The sequence below is a fragment of the Equus caballus genome, chromosome 22, assembly GCF_041296265.1.
Source record: "Equus caballus isolate H_3958 breed thoroughbred chromosome 22, TB-T2T, whole genome shotgun sequence".
Classification (NCBI taxonomy): Eukaryota; Metazoa; Chordata; class Mammalia; order Perissodactyla; family Equidae; genus Equus; species Equus caballus.
Window position 1 is genome coordinate 34,043,960 of NC_091705.1, and position 23,842 is coordinate 34,067,801.

The following is a 23,842-nucleotide window of genomic DNA, read 5'->3' on the forward strand; positions in this document are numbered from 1 at the left end:
AAATTTCACAGAGAGGAGAGACAGTAGTCTCCAAAGTGAAAGGTCGCATGGAAAGCCCAAGACAATGAATGTAAAAGAAATGACACCAAGCTACATTATTGTGAGATGTCAGACTAATGAGATCAAGGAGATCTAAGCTTCCGGAGGGAAGAGAACAGCTCTCATCCAAAGGAACACGAGTCACTATAGCATTGAACTTCCCAGTAGCAATGCTGGAAGCAAGAGAGTGGAGCAGTGTCCAAAGGAAACTTATTTCCACCCTAGAATTCTGTACTCAGCCAAGCTGTCAATCAAATGTGAAGGCAGAACATTTTCAAACATACAAGGTCCAACTTCCACCTCCTGTGCACCTTTCCTCAGGAAGCTACTAGAGGACGTGCTCCATCAAAATGAAAGGGGAGGAGGGCCGGCCCCGTGGCCAAGTGCTTAAGTTCGCACGCTCTGCTTCAGCAGCCCAGGGTTTCACTGGTTCAGAACCTGGGCACGGACCTAGCACTGCTCATCAGGCCATGCTGAGGCAGCGTCCCACATAGCAGAACTAGAAGGACCTACAACCAGAATATACAACTATGTACTGGGGGCCTTTGCGGAGAAGAGGAAGAAAAAGAAAATGAAAGAGTAAATCAAAAAAGAGGAAGATCCCAGGAACGGAAGGGTAGTTCAACATAAGAAAATCAGTCTATGTAATATACCACCTTACTAGGATGAGGGAGGCAAAAACACACGATCCTCTTAATTGAGGCAGAAAAGGCATTTGACAAAATCCAACACCCTTTCACAATAAAAACAGAAAATTTGGAATAGAAGGGAACTTCCTGAAGATGATGAAGGGCATGTACAAAAAATAAAACCCAAAAAAACAAATACCTAGCATCATACTCAATGGCAAAAGACTGAAAGCTTTCTCCCTAAGATAAGGAACAAGACAGGGAAGCCCACTTTCACCCCTGCTGTTCAATATTGTACTGGAAGTTCTAGCCAGAACAGTTAGATAAGAAAAAGAAATAAAAGGCACCCAACTTGGACAGAAAGAAGTGAAACTCTCTGTTCGTAGATGTCGTGAACTTGTATATAGTCGACCCTCCATATCCACAAGTTCCTCATCTGTAGATTGAACCAACCGTGAATCAAAGGCCTACAATGGTTGCATCTGCACAGAACACATATAGACTTTTTTTCTTATCGTTTGTCCCTAAACAATACAGTATAACGACTACTTATGTAGCATTTACTTTGTCTCAAGTATCATAAGTAATCTAGAGATGACAAAATATATGGGAGGATATGCATAGGTTATGAGCAAATACTGCACCATTTTATATGAGACGTGAGCATCCACTCATTTTGGTATCTGCAGGGATCCTGGAGCCAAATCCTGGCAGGTACCAAGGGACAACTCTATGAAAAACCCACAAGAAAGTTGCTAGAACTAATAAACAAATTAAACAAAGTTGCAGGATATAAAATCAACACACAAAAATCACTTGTGTTTCTATACACCTGCAGCAAATAATCCAAAAAGAAAGCACTCCCATTTACGATAGCTTCTAAAAGAAGAAAATACCTAGGAATAGACTCAAACAAGGACATGAAAGCCTCAAATACTGAGAACTACAAAACATTGCTGAAAGCATTAAAGACCTAAATAAGTGGAAAGACGTCTGTGTTCATGGCTAGGAAAACTTAACAGTGTTAAGATGTCAATACTACCCAAAGTGACCTGCAGATTAAGTGCAAACCCATCAAAATTCCAGTGGCCTTCTTTGCAGGAATGGAAAAGCTAATTCTCATATTCATATGGAATTGCAAGGGGCCCCCAAAAGCCAAAGCGATGTTGAAAAAGAACAAAGTTGGAAGACTCAGACTTCCTGACTTCAAAACTTAATACAAAGATAAAGTAGTGAAAATAGTGTGATACTGGCATAAGGACAGACATAAAGACCAATTGAATAGAATTGAGAATACAGAAGTAAACCCATACGTCTATGCCCAGTTGATTTTTGATGACAGTGTCAAGTCCATTTGACTGAAGAGAACAGTGTCTTCAACAAACGGTGCTGGGACAGTTGGATTGTGAAAAAAACGAAGTTGGATGCTTACCTTACGTCATATACAAAAATGAACCCAAAATGGATCAATGACCTAAATATAACAGCTAAAACCATAAAACTCTTAGAAGAAAACATAGAAGTAAATCTTTATGACCTTTGAATTGACAGTGGATTATAGGCGTGACATCAAAAGCACAAGCAACAAAAGAAAAAATAGGTAAGTTGAACTTCATCCAAATGAAAAACTTTTGTGCATCAAAGGACGTTACCAAGAAAGTGAAAAGATAACCTACAGAATGGGAGAAAATATTTGCAAATTGTGTATCTGATGAGGGTTTAATATCCAGAAAATATAAAGAACTCCTAAAACAAAATGACAACCCAAGTGAAAAAATGGGCAGAGGACTTGATGAGACATTTCTCCAAAGAAGATATACAAATGGCTAAAAAAACACATGAAAAGATGTTCAACATCATTAGTCATTAGAGAAATGCAAATCAACCACAATGAGATACCACTTCATACCCACTGAGATGGCCATAATCAGCAACAACAAAAAAAGGAAAATAATAATTGTTGGCAGGGATGTGGAGAAATTGCTGGTGGGAATGTAAAATGGTGTGGCCACTGTGGAAAATAGTTTGGCTGTTTGACATAAAAGGACAAATATTGTCTGATTCCACTTATATGAAGTATCTAGAGTAGGCAAATCATAGAAACAGAAACTAGATTAGAGGTTACCAGGGGTTGGGGTAAAGGGGGAATGAGGAGTTATTGCTTAATGGCTATAGAGTTTCTCTTTGAGATGATGAAAAAATTTTGGAAATAGATAATGATGATGGTTGCATAACATTGTGAGTATACTTAATGCCACTGAATTGTCCACTTAAAAATGGTTAAAATGGCAACTTTTATGTTGTGTGGATTTAACCACAATTTAAAAAAATTTTTTAAAGAAGAGGAAAACATAGGATCCAGGAAACAAAACATTGAATGAGGAGACAAAGGGAATTTCCAGAGTGATGGGAAAGGAAAGGCCAAGTTGACAACTGAGCAACTGTCCAGGTGAGAACAGAGGGATGAATGGCTTCCAGGAATTATGAAAAATAAAGAAACAAAGAAATCAAACTGAAACCTACATGTATTATTGTATTACGAGGATACTTTCAGTTCTGTCAGAGAGTTTAAGAGAGAATTATATATGTGCGTGTGTGTACATGCATTCAATATTTCAAGCCATCAACTGAGGCAATTATGAATTAACTTTAGGAAAAGCAGAAGTGTGTGTTTGGATGGCCGAGATCTAAATATTCATGTTCTGTAGTAGGAAGGAAGCTACTGGATAGTATTTAAAACTGAAAGATGGAGAAATAGCAGTATAATCATGCTATCAAGACACATGGAGGTAAATACCAAAGGAAGCAGCTTAAAAAGGTGAGGCATGGGACAAGGAACTGATCATTATCCACCTCATCGTCCTATTTGATTTTTAAAATTTTGTACATTTATCACTTTCTAAAAATCTTTTTTCCAAAAGAAAACTGGGGGCCCATCTCTGACCGATGTGTGAACTCTGCGCCCAGCCCATGTGGGTAACAGGTTTTTCTGTACTGACCTCATGGCCATTACTCCCTCTACCTATGGATGAATCGACAGGTATGAGAGGGTGTATACAGGTGGGGGTAGTGCTGGGGGAGGGTGGCCAGACCAGGCACAGAAAAGTGGCAAGGGGAATGTCAAGGGGGAGGGAATATGCATGGTGGTGGGTTCTGATGGGTTCAGTCTCTTGTTTCCCTTTGTCATCCCTGAGAACGTCTTTGACCTTCATGCCCACACAACATAATCCAGCCGCCTGAGAGAGAAGAGACTGGGAGGGTGGAAGGGAAAAGAAGAGGGAAGCGGAAGGAAGATTGGGGAGAGATTCGTATCTGCAGAAGGCTCATGTATCTGCAGGGGACTCACGGCAGGAATGGCCTTGGCTATTTTCTGCAACATCATTGAGGGGAAAGGGCAAGTTTAAGCGCTGCTGATAGCCAAGTCAGTTGGTACAGCTTTTTACAGTAGTTTGGTGGATAGGTTACAATTAACCCAGCACTCCCACTTGCAGGAGTTTATCAGACAGAAGGACTAGCACAAGGCCACAGGGAATTAACACAAAGATGTTCCCTACAGCCTTGTTAGGATTTTTGTGAAATCGCTACGTAGCAGCCTAAATATCCATCAGCAAAGGGACGGCGAGTAGGGACCAGGGATAGGGAAATTAATCCCACATTTTACAATGTGATCAGATTTAAAAAAAAAAAACATTGACTCTCTATATGCTGACATGGAAAGAAGTGTGAGAAAAAAAGTGAATTGCTGAACAATATGTATAATATGGCCCATTTTTCTGGGGAAAAAGTGTAAGATATGTAGGTTTGGGTTGACACAGAAGTCTGGACGGATAGTCACCGTTTAGTTCACAGCAGGTACCTCTAGAAATGAGATTGAAGATGGGTTGGAGGAGAAGCTTCCGCTTTTTATTCCACATTCTTCCCTATGTTGGAATTCTTCGGTACAGTCCATGCAATACCATTATGTGGGTTTTTTTAAAACCGGCTTTCAGAGTACAAAGGAGGAGGAGTTGGGCGGAGCAGAAGCAGCTACAGCCCTGGGAAGGTGCGGGATCTGGGGCTCTGCCCTGATTTGCTGGCACTTAGGTCGGCTGCACCCCTCTTTGGGCGGGGACCAGATGCTGAAATGTGGTTGCTGGAGGTGGGGATGGGGCGTGCGGGGCTCCTCCAGAGCCCAGTAGAGCAGCCAGTTTTTAAAGCACTGGAGTGACTGGGAAGTTGACATTTTAATGAAGAGGCAATGGAGGAAGCAGCGTGGCAGCTGGACTCTGAGTTGCCTACAGAGGAGCGGTCACTAGGCAGAGCTTTTCTCATCTGTCCAGCAGACCAGGCCCTTCCCCTGCCCTGAGTTAGAATCCTCGGTCTAGACAGCTTCAGGTCAACGGGGAGAAAGCCTGCCTTCCATGCGAGCTGGGGAGAGCGGAGTCCTGGTTCCTGAGCCTGAGGTCTCTGAAGGGCAGAATGAGGCATGGGTCTCAGCTCAGCCATGGTTCTCCTCCCAGGATGGCACAAGGGCAGTGCCAGAGCGGGCGAGCTCTGGGCAGCAGGCTTTGGCTCAACTCAAGAGAGTGCCAGTAGTGTCAGGCAGTGAGGCTGGCGTAGGACGCACACCATCATCACAAATTCACACGAGGCTCCGGGAGCTGAAGTTACTTGCCCAAGGTCACACAACTTAAGTTGTGCAGCAGCTTTTAAAAGTTCAGAGAGTCCCCAGGGCAGGGTCCTTGGAGGAGCCAGTGGGTGCAGCCAGCATTGTGACTCAGGTCCAGCGGTTAATTAATAACCGGAAGGCCCTGCAGCCAGCTCCCAGCCTGCTCCCAGCCGGCAGGGCTGGGAGGTTGAGCTGGTTCAGGAGCCCCAGCGAGTGGGTGACAGGTCACTCCTGACTGGGAAAGTTGTTCCAGCAAGTCAGGATTGGGTTTCAGGTCAGAGGGACCATGCGGAGAGACAGGAGGGCAGAGCTGTGCTCGGGGCTGCTCTCCAGGACCTGAGCTGGGACCCAGAGTATTCAGGTGAGAGGCTCAACCACGAGCAGGACAACTGCCTGCGGTCCTGTTGGTCTGCCCAGTTGACTAACTAGTTACCTAGCTAACTTCCTTCCTCACTACCTATTTACTTCCTTTCCTTCCTAACACCCTCCTTCCTAATTCCTTTCCTTCCTTTTTTCTGCCTAACTCTTCTCTCCCTCCCTCCCTTCCTTCTTTCGTAATTTCCTTTCTTCCTAACTTCTTTCCCTCTCCCTTCCTCCTTTCCTTCCTTCTCTCTCAACTAACTCTTTGCCTTCTCAGCTGCCTAATTTTCTTCCTTCGTAATAACCAATCTATATCCTCACTTCTTTACCACTAATTTCCACCCTTCCTTTTCTGAATTCCTAACTTCTTCCCGAAATGCCAGGCCAAGGGCTTTGGCTCAGGCTGCCTGGGTTCAAATCCCGGTTATGTCATTTACTAGCTGTGTGTCTTGATCAAGTCACTTCACCTCTCCATGCCTCAGTTTCTTCGTCTTTAAAACAGTCATGATGATAGTTCCTAACCCATGGCATTGTGGGAACAAAATAAGACCAAGCTGGCCCTTGGCGTGTGCTGTCATTGGGAGGTCATTGGTATGTCCTGGCAGGCAGGCGTGTAAATGAATAGACGACAGTAGACTGAAGACAAGTGCAACAACAGAAGCAGGTGCACAGAAGGGGGCAAGAGTCGTGGGATCAGGAGGTGGTCTGGCAAGGCTTCCAGGAAAGGCAGATGGGGACAAATGAAAAGGTTAGCCAAGCAGACCAGACTGGTCGGGAGAGTGTTCCAAGGAGAGGGAACTCTGTGACCGCTCCCCCCCAACCCCGATTCAGCAGGTCCAGGGAAATGTGAGCAGGTCCATGTAGTGATGGGGCAGAGGGATGCAAGTCTAGGCTAGGGCAAGTTAGGGGGAGGGACAGGCTTGCGGGCCCATGGAGGGGCTTGGACCACCCATAGGGAGTTCAAAGGGGTCTCCATAGGCCTGAAGAGTCAGGAGAAGGTATTGATGCCCAGTGTCTGGCTAGAAAAACAGAAGACAGTAGTGGAGGAGAGAAAGGAGACAGGAGCAGAGAGCTGCTCTGGTGGGGGGGTCACAGTCAAGGTGATGGGGGCAGGTGATGTTGGGCAAAGGGCGTGCCAAAGTTCCCACCAGGACTTAGTACCTAAGTATTAAGTGAACAGCAACACCATGAGAAGTTTCACACAATGGTACAAGGATGAAAAATAACCTAACCCGCTGTCGCCTTGGGTCATGGCCCTCTAGCCATTTTTTGTGGCTATACACAAATGTACATGTGCGTGCATGTATTGTTTTTTTCTTTACAAAGATGGTATCCCTGGTCCACCTACCATTTTGAGACCTGCTTTTTTGCTTGGCACTGTATCACATATGTGTTCCCATTTCGATTTACATAGGTTTGTATATAGTTTTTTTGTTGTTGTTGGGTAATTTTCCATTTTATATGTGTGTAATTTGTCTTATCAATTCATTCCTTGATTCGTTAGTCAAATAGGTAGTGAGCACTGACTGCATCCTAGGCTGTTTTCTAGGTGCTGGGCATTCGACAGTGAACAAGAAAAGTCTTTGTCCTCAAGGAATTGGTGTTCTGTTTGAGATAGAAAATAAACAGAGTTGCATGATAAGGTGTCAAGGAGTGCTGTGTTATGAAGTAAAACATAAAGTAGAAAAAGTGGATAGGGAATGAGCGGGACTGGTTTTGTAGACTGACCAACCATCCTGGTTTGCCCAGAACTGCACTGGTTTTAGCACTGAAAGTCCCACATCCCTGGAAACCCCTGACAAACCAGGACAATCAGTCACCAGTAATCGGAAAAGGCCTCTCTGAGAGGTGACATTTGGGCAGAGACCTCTGCGATGTTAGTGGAAGCCAGCCATGCAGATGTCTGAGGGAAGAGCATTCTGGGCAGAGGGAAAAGAAAGTGCAAAGGGCAGGAGGCAGGGGGCACTCTTTGTGTTCGAGGGAGAGTGAGAAAGCCAGAGCATCTGGAGTGCAGTGAGAGGGAGATGGAGATAAGAGCCAGGTTGTATGGAATCTCCTAGACCATAGTGAAGACTTTGGACTTTTGATCCTAAGTTTGATGGGAAGCCGCTGGAGTTTTTGAGCAACAAAGTCACCTGATCTGATTCACATTTTAAAAGAGTCACTCTGGCTTTTGGTGGAGAAGGGTTGTAGTGGGTAAAGATAGAAATAGAGAGACAGTAGGGAAGCCACTACAATAATCCTTTCAGGTGACGGTGGAGGCTCAGGCGGCGTGGCTGCAGCAGTGGTGGCAAGCCCCAGTGGTTTCTGGATATATTGTCAAGGTAGAGTCCAATGGGAGTTCATGGTGCAAGTTTTGTAGAATGAATTCCAAGTCGCTGGCTTCAACTTTCGAGTAGGTGGTAGTGCCGTTGCTGAGACGGAAGGCTGAGGGAGGAGGAGGCTGGGCAGAGTGGAAGGAAGGGGAATCAACACGTTTGTTTTGGAAATGGTAAGAGTGAGGAGCCTGCAGACATCTAACTAGTGAAGTGTTAAGGAAGCAGTTAGATATATAAATCCAGAGTTCAGGAGAGAAGCAGAACTAGAATGAAGTTTGGGGATCATGGAGTATAGTTGGTACTTAAAGCTGTTAAATTGAGATCAGCCAGGGAAAGCTTTAGATAAAGGTCCACGGGCTGAGCCCTGGGGCAGGCCGGTGTTTAAGGGTGAAAAGAGGAGGGGGATCCAGCAGAAGAGATGGAGAAAGAGCAGTCAGTGTGGTAGAAGGAAAGCCAGGAGCTCCTGAAGCCAAGTGGGAAAAGGGGGCCAAATCCTCAGAGAAGCTGAGTGAGATGAGGACAAAGCGTGCGTCACTGGCTCTGGCACACGGAAGGCCACTGTTTTGGTGGTGCGTTGGGATGAAAGCCACTTTGGAATGGGTTCAAGAAAGAAAAGGAGGAGTGGAGACTGAGTCCAGACAACTCTTTCAAGGAGTTTCACTGAAACAGGAAACAGAGCAATGGGACAACATCTGGAGAGGAATGTAAGGTCAAGAGAGAAAGCTGCTACTGCCAGCGGGTATTCTGAAGTGCCCTGTGGTGGGACATTAGGTTATTATTAATATTGTCACTATTATTTTCCTGATTTAAGCAGTGCTGCTGAATGAAGGCCCCATCAGGGTCCTGTGATTGAAAAGAAACGTCCTTGTTCTGGATATGTTTTGTCAACACAACATCCTGCCCATCTGTGTATTGGTTCAACATATCTATTTTGTTGAGAGATGGAAGGATCTGATATTGTTCACTTGGGTTTTCCTTGGCCGACACCCCTGGGTCTCCAGCACTTGAGAGCCCACAGAGAACCCCCGAGGCCCCTGGGCTCAGGTCCCTCCCTGTCCAACCCCCGCGGCCCCAGCCCCATGGATCCCTCTACTGTGGTGAATTGCTGAGGTCTGGGTGTGGCACATGGTAGGCTCACAGTAAGTTCCAGAAGGGCAGGGGCTGTGTGGGGCCCTGTCAACTCCTTCATTCCCCAGAACCCCCCTCACGAGCTTCAGGGGAGAGGAAGGGATCCCGTGAGTGCCTAATTATCGCACCAGGCAGCAAGGTCTTCATGAGCCTGGGTGCCAGCTGGGACCCTTTTCCTGTCTCTCACACAGCCAGAGAGCTGTGGGACAACCAGCCTTCCCTGGAGACAGCAGGCCAGAGCCTGGAGGGCCAGCAGGGACAGGCTCACAGGACCAAGCAGTCAAAGACCGCGGCCAGCCGGGCTAAGCCAGACCAGGGCTCTGAGACATCTACAGGCTCTTGGGGGCAAAGTGCTCTCAGCTGCCATGGCCGAGGTCTCTGGAACCTCATCTCCAGCCCCAGATGGGCTGCACTAGTCTTGGTTATGCCCTGTGGAGCATGTCGTCTTACCGACAGGCCCCTACACATACACACACACACACACACACAGAAATTTACGGATGTGTGCCAATATGAACACAGATACACAATGACCTCTATATACACATGTGGTTACACTGTTACACACATATTAACAGACGACCATGCTCATCTGCAGACACACATGTAGACACCCACACACAGACTCACACACATACACACAACACGTTAACAGATGGAAAGATACACACTGACATGTCAACACACTACAGAGACTCACTGAGGCGCATCTGTGCACACGCAAAGTGAGAGCCCGGTCACAGATGCAGAGACACATGGACGAAATCATAACACGGCCACACGGATGCACACCAAGAAGCAGAGCACGCACAGTCATCTACACACAGACGTACACTCTCACACGAATACTTTGATGGACAGGACACATTGACACCAGACACCAGACAGACACACTGAAGCACACCAATACATGAGACGCCTGCACACGCACACCACGCACACAGCCTGACCCGCACATTCACACATTCTAACAAGCCCCAAGCATATCCAGGGCCCTCCCGCAGCTGTTGCCCAGCCCCTTCCACCCACCCCCCAGGGGGAGGCGACGTCCCCAAGGGAACAGAGGTCTCTGGTCCCTCTTAAGCTCTGCTGGATCCCACGTGACATCAGCAGCCCCCTTGCTGCCGCCGGGAGCTCTGAGCTGGGTGCTGGGGCCGGGCCGGCACCAGGCACAGACACTTCGGCCCTTGTTGGGAGAACAGAGAGAGGCTCTCTTATCCACTGGCCGTCCTCCGGCTCCAACTGCTGGTTCTGTCAGTGGCCTCTCCTCAGGCTGGGCAGGTATGTGGGGCCAGGGATGCCAGGGCCTGGCAGAGGGGCCTTCAGGGTCAGCCTAGGAGCAGGAGTGGCAGCCTTGTGGGCTGTCTTCAGGAGCACAGACCACGGGGCACTGGCTGGGGCCAGGCTGCACTCCTTCTTGGGGCAGTCCTGCAGCTGGCTCCCTCAGGGCTCCACAGGGCTGGGCCTCTCAGAGCAGGCTGGGCTGGGGGATTCCTCCCTTTGCTTGTGGTCACTTTCTCAGCTGTGGTGGTACTTCCAGGAGCCCCCTGGTAAAGATGGGTGGTCTCTACCCAAAAAGGCCAGGCTGCAGCCCAGGCCCCATGAAACGCCAAGGCTGTGGTCTTGGGATGCACAGTACCCGGCAGCCCCCACAAGCAACTGGGCTCTCAGATGAGGTCTTGGCTCTTGGACTTGACCTTCCAAGCAGCGGTGGGGCTGTGGGGCCCTGGGTACCCTGAGCCTGGGGCTGGACACACCAGCCTCCCCAACCCTGCAGGGCGGGGGCAGGGAAGACACTATGCTCCTGGCCGCATAGACCAGTTGGTCTGTTTATTCTCAAATAGACTCTGGCCTGTCTTGGGTCTCTCCGTGGCTCTGACCCAAGGCCCCCAGAGCATCTGCGCTTCCAGGGGCATTAGGTGGAAGTCCTTGTGGCAGGGAGATAATAGCACAGAGCCCAGCCTGGGGCTGCCCACCGGAATTCGGGGTTGGAGCATGCCTGTCTAGGAGCCTGGGGAGCTCAGCCTGCCCCTCACAAGCTGTGTGAACCTAGGTAAGTCCCTTTGTAGGCGTTAGGCTCCCCACCTGTGAAATGAGGGGGGAAGGGTTCAGACTTCATCCTTTGCAGGGTCCTTCCAGCCCTGGCCATCCTGGACTTCCAGAGCTGCCCTGGCTCCAGGATCATGCCCTGGCTGCCCCCAGTGCTTAAAATGACTCAGCCTGGGAGGGGCCACCTCTGACTGTCCTCCCTCTCTTCCTGCTGAGATGTTTGATGAGAGGGCTGGGTCCTGGGGATATCAGTTCTTGTCCCATGCAGGGGTTGCTCGTCTCAGGTAGGAGACTCTCAGGCTGTGGCTGGTACACCGGGTTAGAGGTTAGGGAGGGGAGGAGAGGGCAGTGGTGCCCGAAGCCCTAGACAGTGACGCGAACTCCCCAACAACAGCTCTTCATGCCTGCTCCTCCTTGTGCCCCCAGAGCCCACCTGATCACTGTTACAGAATGGACTCTAGCCCGGCGGGGACCCCCAGTCCGCAGGTGAGTGGGTCTTGGTTCCCCCACCCACCACCAGGGGGCTCACTTCCTCCCACCGCTAAGGAAGGCTGTGGAAGCACTGGCCAGCTTGGTGGGCAGCCCAAGACCAGGACTGGGGGGCCAGCGGGGTCACTGTGAGCTCACAGAGGTGGGCCATTTTTAGGGTAAATAGAGAAGAGCCTTGGGCAAGGGCCTCAAGAAGTAAATGGGGTGGAAAAATCATGGGATTGGCTCTGAGAACCCCTGGATTCTAAAGCCAGTGGGGCTGCCTGTAGGTCCTTGGACAGCTCCTCTCTGGGCCTCGGTTTCCTCACCCTCACAATTGGCACAAGAGCCGGCTGCCTCCCAAGTCTATTGTGAGAGGCAGGTGAGATGGTGGATCGGTAGGTGGTTGGGTAGAGGGGTGGGAAGAAGGAAGGAAGGCAGGCAGGCAGGAAGATAGGCTAATAGAGATCTTGGAGAAGGGAGCAGGGCCTGGGACAGGAGAAAGGGAGGGGTCAAGGAGTAGGGACCTGATCTTAATCACTCTTTCTGTAAATGTCTTTAGCCCTCAAGGGCCAATGGGAACATCAACCTGGGGCCTTCAGCCAACCCAAAGTGAGTTCTTGTCTCTCAAGCAGCTTTCCTCCCCGACTCCCTTCATACCTGGCTCCCCTCATACCTGGCTCCCCTTGCCTTGACAACAAAATCCAAGTTCTCTGGTCTAGCTTCAAGACCCTCTGCCATCTGGGCCCAGGACCATCCCTAAGCTTTATCGCCCACTAATTCTCCAGCCTTTTCCGGTGCTGAGCCCTGTGTTTGGAATGTCCCCAAAATCTGAGTTGTTAGCATCTCCCTGCACCCTTCAGGCCCATGTCAGGCATTGGGGTGAGATCCCTCTCCTTCTGTGAGTCATGACTGTTTTTCTCCCAAACTTGCCTGTTGTTTACTCAACCATGAGATCCCCAGGGGCGGGGGCTGGCCTTACAAGCGCCCTCTTGGCTGAGAGAACGTGGCATTCTTCAGCAGCCAGGTGGCGTGGCTCTTAGAGAACTCCTTGGAGCCCCCAGCTTCAAAGTTAAAAAGAAGCCTGGGCTTGAACTCAGGCACCAGGGTTCCCAGGCTCACAAATACTGACCCATGTTCTTCTCTCTTCCCCCAGTGCCCGGCCCACCGACTTCGACTTCCTCAAAGTCATTGGCAAAGGGAACTATGGGAAGGTGAGTGACATATGAGGGTGGGTGGTCTCCCCTTCTCCGGCCTCCTCCACCCCTTGTCTGTCACTTGCATGTTCAAGAGGGAGCTCACAACCTGCAGAGTCATGGACACAGGGCTGGGGCTGGGGGCTGTCGAGAAAGCCAAAGCCCCGAGGAGTCACCTGCAGGCCTTGCGTTTGTGCGTCTGCTCAGGTCCTCCTGGCCAAGCGCAAGTCTGATGGGACATTCTACGCAGTGAAGGTGCTGCAGAAAAAGTCCATCTTAAAGAAGAAAGAGGTACCAGAGCTTGGGCACAGGCATTTCCTCTCCTGCTTCTCGAGCCCCAGCCTAGGGTAGTTTCCCAAGATGGGTCCCGACTCTGAGGGGGCTGGGTGCAGAGGGGGTCACAACAGGCAGCCAGCCATGTGGTGCCCAGGATGCTGACCCTTCTCAAGGAAGGCAGGCCAACCGCCTCACCCACAGAGCCCTCGGGGGGACCCCGTCCCGGCCTTCTGCTTCCCCTGGGAAATTCAGGGCTCCGTAGTGGACAAGTCCTCTGCCCTGTCTAGGTGCCAGCCCCCCATCTGTGCAATATGGGGTCACACTGTACACTCTCCGAAGGCCCTTCGAGCCAGAGCCATCCTGGAGTTCTAGATGCTTCAGCTGACTTGAGTCTTTTTAACACCAGCCCCAAGAGGAGGGTAGAGCGGGCCCTGAGTGAGGGCGGAATCCCAAGCCAGAGGACTCAGATGAGGCGCTAACGTGAACAGGGACGTCGTGGGAGTGGGAAGGGGAGGTCTTTGCGAAGGAGGTAGCCTTGCAGCAGGCCTTGAAGGTGGGATTCCTTGGCCTGAAAGAGGGGTCGAGGCAGGGGAAGCGGCATGAAAAAGGCACGAATGTGGACAGTGCACAGCCTCTTTCCTCAGAGATTCTCCTTGATTCATTTATGCAGTGTTTGCATGCTTTGCTGTCACCTTGGAGCGGTGGTGGCAGGGATTTCTGATCCAGGGCTGGAGCTATACCCACATGGACTGGCCAGGGATGAGGCTAACCATGAAGAGCCCTGAATGCTAGGCAAGGAACCTGGGCCTGGCTTTGAGGGCAATAAGGAGCCATAGTGGGTGTTTGAGCAGGAGCGTGAGAAGGTCCTGGGCAGGGCAGCCCCCACCAGGGAGGCCATGTGGGCTGAGCCGGGGTAACGGGCTGCAGTGGGCTGTGACGTGGGCCGCGGTCTGTGACTCCGCAGCAGAGCCACATCATGGCAGAGCGCAGCGTGCTTCTGAAGAATGTGCGGCACCCTTTCCTCGTGGGCCTGCGCTACTCCTTCCAGACGCCTGAGAAGCTCTACTTTGTGCTGGACTATGTCAACGGGGGAGAGGTGAGTGGGCCAGCAGGGAGGCTCCCCATGGCCAACTCTTAGCTGGGAGCTACCCATCCCACATGCCCACTGTGCCCCAGGCTCTGGAATCATCCCACCACATCCTTACAACAGACCCATTTGTAGCTGAAGAAACCGAGGCTCAGGAGGTACTCACTGGCTCAAGGCCACCCAGCCTGGACTTGACAGAGCCAGGATTTGAACGCAGGTCTGACGCCTAGCCTTGATCGTTTCTTGACTTCCCCAGGCAAAGCTGCCCAGCCTCACTTCAGTGCACCTGGGAAAGGCTGATGTTACAGGAGCTCTGTGGTTGAGATTTCCAATGCCCCCCATTTCACACCATAGGCCGCTGGGTGGGGGTGACTGGTCACTGTGGTAAACCTGATGCCCACTGAGGCCACCTGATGCCCAAGAAGCACAGCTGGGATATGCTGGGCTCCCTCCTGGACTTTACTCTGTCTCTCTGGGCAAGATCGTAAATATTTGGTGGGCCCCCCTGCCCAGTGGACCCAGACTTAACCTGTGTGACCTCATGACTTTTGACCTGATGCCAAGAGAGGAGTTTTTGTCGTGTATCCCTAAGTCCCCTGGTAGAGGTAAAGGGCTTTCCATGCCAGAAAAATAGACCAAAGCAATTGGCCCATAGGCAGACCTAACCTGGGCTCAGTTTGACAGCCATAATGATCTTATTGCCCGAGTTGGAGAAAAAACACCTCTTTGAAACACCTAGGTTCAAACGGCAGCTCTGCCACTTCTGAGCTACGTGACTTTGGGCAGGTCACCTGACTGCTCTGACCCCTCCCAGCTTCCTCTTACGTGAAACTAGCTTCTATTTGATACCTTGAAGTTAGTCTTGAGGATGAAACAAGCTAAGAGAGGTGAAAGGGTCTGGCTTGGAGCCCAGAACTCAGTAGGTGCTCAGTCCATGCTAATTAGTCTCTCCCACGGACCCTTTGGACACTCACAACTGTTCTATGGGGTGGGGGCCAGTGTGACCTTTATTTTTTTCTTTGGGGAAGATTAACCCTGAGCTAACATCCACCGTCAATTCTCCTCTTCTTTTGCTGAGGAAGACTGGCCCTGAGCTAGCATCCGTGCCCATCTTCCTCTACTTTATATGTGGGATGCCTGCCACAGCATGGCTTGATGAGCGGTGCGTAGGTCCGCACCCGGGATCTGAACCAGTGAACTCCAGGCCACCAAAGCAGAGCATGAGAACTTAACCTCTGCGCCACCAGGCTGGCCCCAGTGTGACCTTTTTCATCTGAGTACATTGCAGCTCAGAGAGGGGGTGATTTGGCCAGCTGTCTCCCCACTCCCCCACCGCACTCTAGGAGCTGGAGTTCCCCGGGAAACCCTCTCACCCACCTCCTGCCCCTCCAGCTCTTCTTCCACCTGCAGCGGGAGCGCCGGTTCCTGGAGCCCCGGGCCCGGTTCTATGCTGCCGAGGTGGCCAGTGCCATCGGCTACCTGCACTCCCTCAACATCATTTACAGGTGAGGCCTGCCTGTGGCGCAGGGCTAGGCCTGGCCCTTCTGCCCCAACAGCCAGGCGTTGTGTGGACCCCTATATCTTAATGAAATCCTGGTGAACCAGGTCCTTTATCTGAGGCAGAGGGGCCCACAGGGTGGGTGGGATGGGAGCCTCTTCCTTTCTAGGATCAGGTGCCCATCCTCCTTGGGCTCTCCCTCTGCATCTCCATGAGCCTCTGTGAATAGTGGTCCTGCCAGGAGCCCGGGTCCCCAACTCTCCTCACTAAGTGGCTGAGACCCTAAGGAGTTCTTTTCTCTTGTTTTCTTCAGGGACCTGAAACCAGAGAACATCCTCTTGGACTGCCAGGTTAGGATGTGTGTGTTTGTGTGCGTGCATAGCTGCACATGTATGCTGTGTACTCACGTGTGTGTGTGCATCAACATGCATGGATTGTACATACATACATATGGGTAGTGATGCATTCAAATATGTGTGTGCATGTGTACCTATGCGTGTGTACAAGCGCGTATACATGCACCATGTATTCATGTATACATATGTGTGTGTGTGTGTGTGTGTGTGTATAGAAGGTCTGTGGGGGGTGGGGGTGGAGCCAGGTGGAGGCTCATGGGTTTTGTAGTCCCTCAGTCTTCGACCAGGTTCCCTGGAAACAGACACTGAGATGGAGCATTGGGTGCAGAAGGTTTATTGGGGAACACTTTCAAGAGATCCACCTTTAAGGGGATCAGGAGGCAGGACTGGGCAGAGGACAAAGATTGCCTGCATTGTGGTGACAAGTGAGGCCTTGGCTGGCCTCACATGGGTGGAGAGGGCCCGAGCTGGGATGGCTCTTTAGAACTGTTCCAAATTGAGGCAAGGAGGCTGGGTGCTTGTGCCCCTACATCAGCCAGTCATTAGATGGGGATTGCCCCTTGAGGGGGCATAACTGTGGGTGAGGGCAATGCCCCAGCATGGGGGGATGGGCATGACAGCCCCTAAAGAGGGGCTCTGAGCAGAGCCCAACAGTATCCACTCACTCTACGACCTTACCATTCACCCTCCTGCCCAGCTGCCACAAGGTATGGTTGCTTTCTGGGTCAAGGGGGCTGCTGCCACCAGGCCCCTCCAGCAAGGACATTCTGGAGCTGCCACTGATGTAGGGTGTGGCTCTGGGTCAGTGATGAGCCCGCGAGCAGACAGTGGAATGCCATCCCCCACCTGGCCCCCTGTGCTGCTCCTGGCATTCAGTCTAGAAGCCCTGGGTCTCTGAGTGGGGCCTCTAACCTGTGCCAAGGGCATCAGACCCCACAGCCACTGCCCTGCAGTGTGGCCTCTGGGCTTTGGGGTTAAGCCTGGCAGTCCCTTTATCATAAACAACCCTCCTGCCCCGCCCCCTCCTCTTCAGGGACACGTGGTGCTGACGGATTTTGGCCTCTGCAAGGAGGGTGTAGAGCCCGAGGAGACCACGTCCACGTTCTGTGGCACCCCTGAGGTAAGGTCAGCCTCCTAGGAGAGGTCAAGCCATGCCTGGTTGATATACCACAGCTCCTCCTTAGAGCCAACAGGTTACCCGTGAGGGGGCTCACTCCTTCCACCTAGCACTTCCCCTGAGCTGGCTGTGCACTCAGCCTTGGTTTCCTCATCTGTGTAATGGGGCCACCAGCTCTAGGGGCTTCTGGGACCCGGCCAGCTGCTGGTGAAGCTCTGCGGCCGTGTTGTCCAATAGGTAGAGAAACAGAAATGCAAACCACACATGCACTTTAAAATTTTCCAGCAGCCACGTTTTAAAAGTAAAAAGAAACAGGTGAAACTACCTTAATAATATATTTCATTGAAACAATATATACAAAATGTTATCATTTCAACATGAAATCATTATAAAATTGTTGAGATCGTTTATTCTTTTTTTCTAACTAAGTCTTTGAAATCCAGTGTATATTTTACACTTACAGTTCATCTCAGCTCAGTTCAGCCACAGTTCAAGTGTTCGGTGGCCACATGTGGCTAGTGGCTACAGCGCTGCCCCACAGGGTGAAGTCCATGTGCAACAGGAGGGCCTGGCCTGACAGTTACGATCAGGGCTTGCAAGTGGAAAACATTGCTCCACCGCCCTCTTCCAGCCACCAGGAGCCTGGAGGGTTAAAGTTTGTGAGTCTCAGCAGTAATTCACATGTCTGTCCCTCCTGCCAAGGCCTCCCAGTGTCCTTGGGGCTAAAACCTTTCCTCAGACTCCCACCAGTGTTGACCCTTGGACCTTGGACCCGAAGGGGTTTCCAGTGGCTTGGACAGATGTGCGGGTGGGGGCAGGGGGCTGAGGCTGAAGGACTGGGAAGCTCCTCCTGGCCTGGCATGGATCAGGACCTGAGCTGCTCTATGTTTCTCCATATGCCTGGAAATCTGGGTCTCAGATCTCAGCTGAGCCTCCTCAGTTTAGTTTCCGGGTAGCCGATGGGCAGATGACCTCTCAGAGCAGGAGCCATTGCCTGTGTTTGTGTACGGGAGGGTGTCCGCCGGACGGAGCTGGCCTCCCAAAGCCTGACAGCACAGCCATCCCTTCCTTGGACACTGCCAGGGGCGGGCAGCAGGGGATATGGCACCCTGGCTCCTGTGGGAGACGTGTGGCCCCAACACGTCATCTCTTCCATAACTCAGCCACTGCCAGGGTGCCAGGGAGCACAAATAAGAGTAAGCACATTTGCTCCCATTGTTTAAGGGCCTAGGCATATATGATATTCCACATATATTAGCACATATCCTTGAAACAGCCCCCGGGGAGGGATTCTGCGTCCCCATTTTGTGCATGAAGAAGCAGTGTTCTGGGAGGTTAAATGACCTGCCTGCGACCACACAGCAAGTAGGGCTCAGGTCTGTGTGACTCCCCGCCCTTCCCCAGACCCACACAATCTCTCAAAGTGGCTTTGTTTGTTGCTCAGACCCCTTTCCTCAGTGGCAGAGACACCAGGCTAAGAGGTCACCAAGCTCTTGGGTTTGGCAGAAGGCACAGCTCTGCCTCGGGTCCTCTCCTGTGCAAGGCACAGACACACGGCAGCATTCGTGTGTCAATAGGAACTCAAGTGTCGCCTCCTCTCTCCTGACTCCTCTCCATGCCTCCGTTACTAAGGTTTCCAGTACCAGTATGTGCCCCATTTCCTTACACTTTACCTGTTACCGTCTCCGCACTGCACTGGGAGGACTCCCAGGGCTTTCCTATGCCCGGGACACAGACTGGATGCTTTTGTGCAAATTAGAAAAAGGCACCCCCGCTGGGCAGGCTAATTAGAAAAAGTTATCCCTTTAAACACAAATAAAGTTGCCAGATATAGCCCTGTACTAGAGTAATGGCTTGGTGAGAGGATCACAGCCAGCACCCTTTACCCCTTTGGCTGGCCTTTTGTGTGGTGTACGATATATACAACCATACAGGGCCATCCTGCCTGATCTATGTCCCCCGCACATTGGCCAGGGGCCCTGGACAAAGCAGGCCTTTGGTGAATGGATGCTGAATGAACACATGCATAGCCAAGTGAATATCACAGCAGGATCAACCCCTGAGTATCTTTGCCTCCAAGTGCCTTGTCTACAAATAGGGAAACTGAGGCTGAGGGTCTTTCAGATAAGTGTGTTTCCCCTCAACAGTACTTGGCTCCAGAAGTGCTTCGTAAAGAGCCTTACGATCGGGCAGTGGACTGGTGGTGCTTGGGGGCAGTTCTCTACGAGATGCTGCATGGCCTGGTGAGTGGGGTAGCTGTCTGCAAGGGACACGTGCCTTTGGGGGGAGATGGGGGCTGATCTCTCCCTTGTGTGGTCTGCTCAGGCTCTGCTCAGGGAACTGAACAAGCCCTCTGTCCACTTGAAGCTAAAAGAGATGATGCCACAGTGAATACAAGGACTATGTATATTTTTTCAGTAATATTAGTCCAGCACTCTACTGTTTACAACACATGTTTTTGCCTTTGGTACCTCAAAACAGCCTTTGGAGGCCAGCACTACAGGAAAGGAAGTCGTTATTTTACTTAGAGGGAAACTGAGGCCCAGAAAGGTCACAGTGCTGGTAGGTTGCTGAACCAGCCCCCAGCCCAATCCCACACTTAGATGGAGGCAAGTGTGGACTCGCCACAGGCCAGGCTTTACTCCGGGGTGGCTTTGCCAACATCGCTTGGTGGATAGGAAGAAACAGGCTCTGTGGAGTCAGGAGAAGGAAGAGCTGGCAGAGGACGCGGGAAGGGAGCATCAGGAGACAGAAGTGGACTCTGGATACGGTTTGGGGCCTGGCTCTCTTCCTAGCTATGTGGCTTAATCTCTCTGAGCCTTGTTTTCTCATTGAAAAATTACAACCTGTCTCAGAGGATGGTTGTGAGGCTGGGATGAAATGATGACGGGGAAAGTGTTAACTTTGGTGCACAAGCAGGATTAAGAGAGATGGGATTGGGGGTGCTCCTGGGAGGTCCGCACCCCTCACGCTGGTGGGGAGAGACTTCCAGCCTTCCCAGCAGCCCTCTCCGCTGTGCTGGAAGTCCGAGGTCTCTGTCTCACTCCAATCTGCCACGTGAGGCACTGCACGAGACGGGTCTGGCTGAATCTTTCCAGCACCCAGCTTTGCTCCAAGTCTCCCTGAGACCTGTGCCCACCATAGCATGAATGATCCCCTGGCTTCTCTCCCTCTCTCACCAGCCGCCCTTCTACAGCCGAGATGTGTCCCAGATGTATGAGAACATTCTGCACCAGCCGCTCCAGATCCCTGGGGGCCGGACGGTGGCCGCCTGCGACCTCCTGCAAGCTCTTCTCCACAAGGACCAGAGGCAGCGGCTGGGCTCCAAAGCAGACTTTGTAGGTGACCTGCTGGTGGAGCACTGGCCCCTCGTGGGGCCCTCAGCTTCCTGCAGAGGCAGCTCAGAAGCGCAGTGACACGCATCCAGCTTTCCTCTAAAACCAGGCACTGCTAATTCATTCATTTAGAAACTCACAGGTGCTGCTGCTGCTAGTTAACTTCCTTCTGTCTAGTTCTACTATTCAAGCAGTATTGACTGAGCACCTGCCGTGTGCCGGGCATTGAGATAGGAGCTAGGGAATCAATAGACTGGGTCTCTGACCTTATTAGGTTTATTGGGGGAAGGCGGACAACAAACAAATATATACAATTATTAGAGAGTGTGACAAGTGTCAGGAAAGAAATGAACAATGAGCTGAGATAGACAATAAGGGGAGGGGGTGAATTCACACTGGTCTGGTCAGGGAGATGCTCTCTGAGAAGGTGACAATTAAGCTGAGCCCTGAAGGATGAGAAAGAGCCACTGCAGCGAGCTGGCAGAGGCATACTGGACGCAGGGCACAGCAGGTGCAAAAGTCCTGGGGTGGGAACAAGAAGGAGAGTGGTATGCTTTAGGGTATTTTGAGCATGGAAGAAGCAAGACCCAATCTAAGTTTTAAGAAATTCTTCTGGCTTCTGTGCAGAGAGTGGACTGGGCTTGTTTTTCACAAATATCACAGATTTCACAAATATGAGCACTTCCTCCTTGCCAGTGTCCAGGCTGGGCAGGCAGGATATAAAGATAAATAATTCACAGTCCATTCCCTTAACAAATTCCTGGTATGTTTTTTATTAAAGTAGCTTTAAAAATAATCTTACATTCTCTACTCAACAGAAGATAATTTGGATTTATAAAAAGAAGAACACAGTACCTTTTTTCCTGGAAGTTTGTTTTCTCTTCCAGCATAGTGGTTGAGATGCATGGATGATAGAGATGGTAGAGACAGATTACCTTGGTTCAGGATCCCTTCTCCTCCACTTCCTAGTCCCAGGACCTTGGGCAAATTGCTTAACCTCTCAGTTTCCTCACCTGTAATAATAGCATCTAGCTCATAGCTTATGAAGATCGAATGAATTAACATATGCAAAGCACTTAGGCCAGTGCCTGGCACATAGTGAGTGCCTTTTAAATGCTGGTGCCACTTGCAGATCTTGTGAAGTGTAATAACATTAGGGCATTTGCCTACCCATGCCTGGCCTGCTGACAGAACAGGGCTTTCATGAAGACTGGTCCCCTTCTTCCCAGGGGAAATTTGCAACTTAAAAAACATGGATGATTTTTTAAATAAGGTATACATACGCACAGATCAAAATTCAAAGGATATTCAGAACAAGTCCCACGAGTCACCCAGTTCCTTAGTTTAGAGGCAACCAGTCTTAACAGTTTCTTGGGTATTCTTCTGAAGACATTTTGGATCTTGCTTTTTAACAAGATCTGATAGGGGGTTTCTGAGAGAGGGAGCCAGAGAATCATTCTTGGAGAAACACAGATAGAGGGAGCGTCCTGCTGGGACAGGAGGAAGTTGGTGCCAATATTGGTTTTGATTAGGAAAGAAGTGGTGACTCGTGCCCAGGGCTGAGTCCTAAATTCTGGGTCTCCGGGAAACTGCAGCTTTTCTTGGGGTATTATTTCTCAAACCTTCCTCAGTGAGTTGACTTGGTCTATTTCTCCGGTTTGCATTCTAGAAGAGTCAAGATGCACTGAGGCAGAATAGCGGGGAGAGGACCCCAAGATGCCCTGGGACCCCTGGGGGCAGGTTCACTGACATACCCCCAAAGCCAAACATGGTGCTGGCACAGAGCAGGTGCTCAGTAAATAGATGTAGAACAAATACATGCCATGGGGGAGAAGGGCTTGGGTGCTGGATGATGGCAAAAGGGAGACGCCTGGCTGCAGACGCCCCTTTGTCCAGGAAATCAGCTGAACTGCAAGTTGCTTTCCTAGTAAAGGTTTTAGGGCTTGCCAGCCAGTTCCCGGTAGACTCGGAGCGCCTGGCCTTGTGGGAGTGCCTGTGGGGAGGGCTACTTCTGATCAGTACCGTCTTCCTGCAGCTGGAGATAAAGACCCATGTTTTCTTCAGCCCCATAAACTGGGATGACTTGTACCACAAGAGGCTGACTCCACCCTTCAACCCAAATGTGGTAAGAGGTCACCAGATCCTAGATTCTGGATTCCCAGGGCTGGTGGGAGTTGGAGGGTCTCTGGACCAACTCTCTATCTACAGAAGGGGAAACCGAGGGTCCAAGAGGCTCAATGATTTGTCCAAGGCCACACAGTAAGTTAGAGGCAGAACTGGGTCTAGAACCCAGAAGTCCCGACTGCTCATTCAGCGCTGCATGACGAACCCAGCTGCCACTCCTTAATTTTTAGCACCAACAACCCTCCTTGCAGAGCCCAATATAGTCTTTAAAGTGCTCTGTGTCATGTAGCACCCCCAGAGCCAAGCCTTGTAAAGATTATTTTTTTCTATGTTTAGCTTTTTTCCTGATAATAAAAATGACATGTATTCATTGCAGAAAGTGTGTAAAACAGAAGTTTAAAGCAGCAGGGAAAAAAAGCTTATTATCTCACTATCCAAGAGAGACCACCACTGGCATGTTTCCTTCCAGTCTTTTTTCTATGTGTTTTTTACACAGGTCATACTTTATATAGAGAGATATTGTCTCCTCCTGTTTTTTTTTTTTAGCTAAAAACCATGTTATTATTTCCCCAAGTCATATAAAACTTTATAAGTATCATTTTAAGTGGCCGGATAATATTTCAACCCTATGTTGGTAACATAATTTATTCGACCATGTTCCTAATGGTGAACTCTAGGTTATTATCAAGTTTCCTTTATCAGAACTGATGAACATCTTTAAGTGTGTATCTTTGCCCAGAGTTCTGATTATTTCCTTAAGATGGATTCCAGATGGGGAATTACCAGGTCAAACAACGTGAACGTTTTTAGGTTCTTGATTCAACTGCCTTCACTGTGTGTTAGGGAGCACAGACCACTTCCTGCCAGCAGCATCTGCTGGAGAATTCTCATCTTATTCTCTGCAGCATATGAGGTCGTTGCTGTTTTTTACTTTGCGAATTCATTAAGTAAAAAAATGGGGGGCCAGCCCCGTGGCCGAGTGGTTAAGTTTACACGCTCCGCTTTGGCAGCCCAGGTTTTCGCTGGTTTGGATCCTGGTCTTGGACATGGCACTGCTCACCAAGCCATGCTAAGGTGGCGTCCCACATAGCACAACCAGAAGGACCTACAACTAGAATATACAACTATGTACTAGGGGGCTTTGGGAGAAGAAGAAGGAAAAAAAAAAGATCGGCAACACATGTTAGCCCAAGTGTCAATCTTTTAAAAAAAAT

The 23,842-nt window shown here is 50.2% G+C and overlaps 1 protein-coding gene across 9 annotated transcripts in view; it reads left to right on the forward strand.

Moving 5' to 3' along the window:
* Positions 1–23,842, forward strand: part of LOC100070683 (L3MBTL1, histone methyl-lysine binding protein) — a 68,131-nt gene that overhangs the window by 39,882 nt on the left and 4,407 nt on the right. For 7 of the 9 annotated variants that reach the window (XM_023626597.2, XM_070247565.1, XM_070247566.1 and 4 more), the window contains 11 exons: positions 11,598–11,657; positions 12,202–12,251; positions 12,796–12,853; positions 13,043–13,126; positions 14,076–14,207; positions 15,591–15,703; positions 16,010–16,046; positions 17,086–17,172; positions 19,317–19,412; positions 20,352–20,507; positions 22,540–22,629. In XM_023626597.2, the coding sequence (XP_023482365.1) occupies positions 11,598–11,657; positions 12,202–12,251; positions 12,796–12,853; positions 13,043–13,126; positions 14,076–14,207; positions 15,591–15,703; positions 16,010–16,046; positions 17,086–17,172; positions 19,317–19,412; positions 20,352–20,507; positions 22,540–22,629 (963 nt within the window). Of the gene's footprint in view, positions 1–5,460; positions 5,678–10,156; positions 10,404–11,597; positions 11,658–12,201; positions 12,252–12,795; positions 12,854–13,042; positions 13,127–14,075; positions 14,208–15,590; positions 15,704–16,009; positions 16,047–17,085; positions 17,173–19,316; positions 19,413–20,351; positions 20,508–22,539; positions 22,630–23,842 lie in introns of those variants that run through there. The other 2 variants (XM_005604636.4, XM_005604637.4) reach the window with 2 other exon arrangements.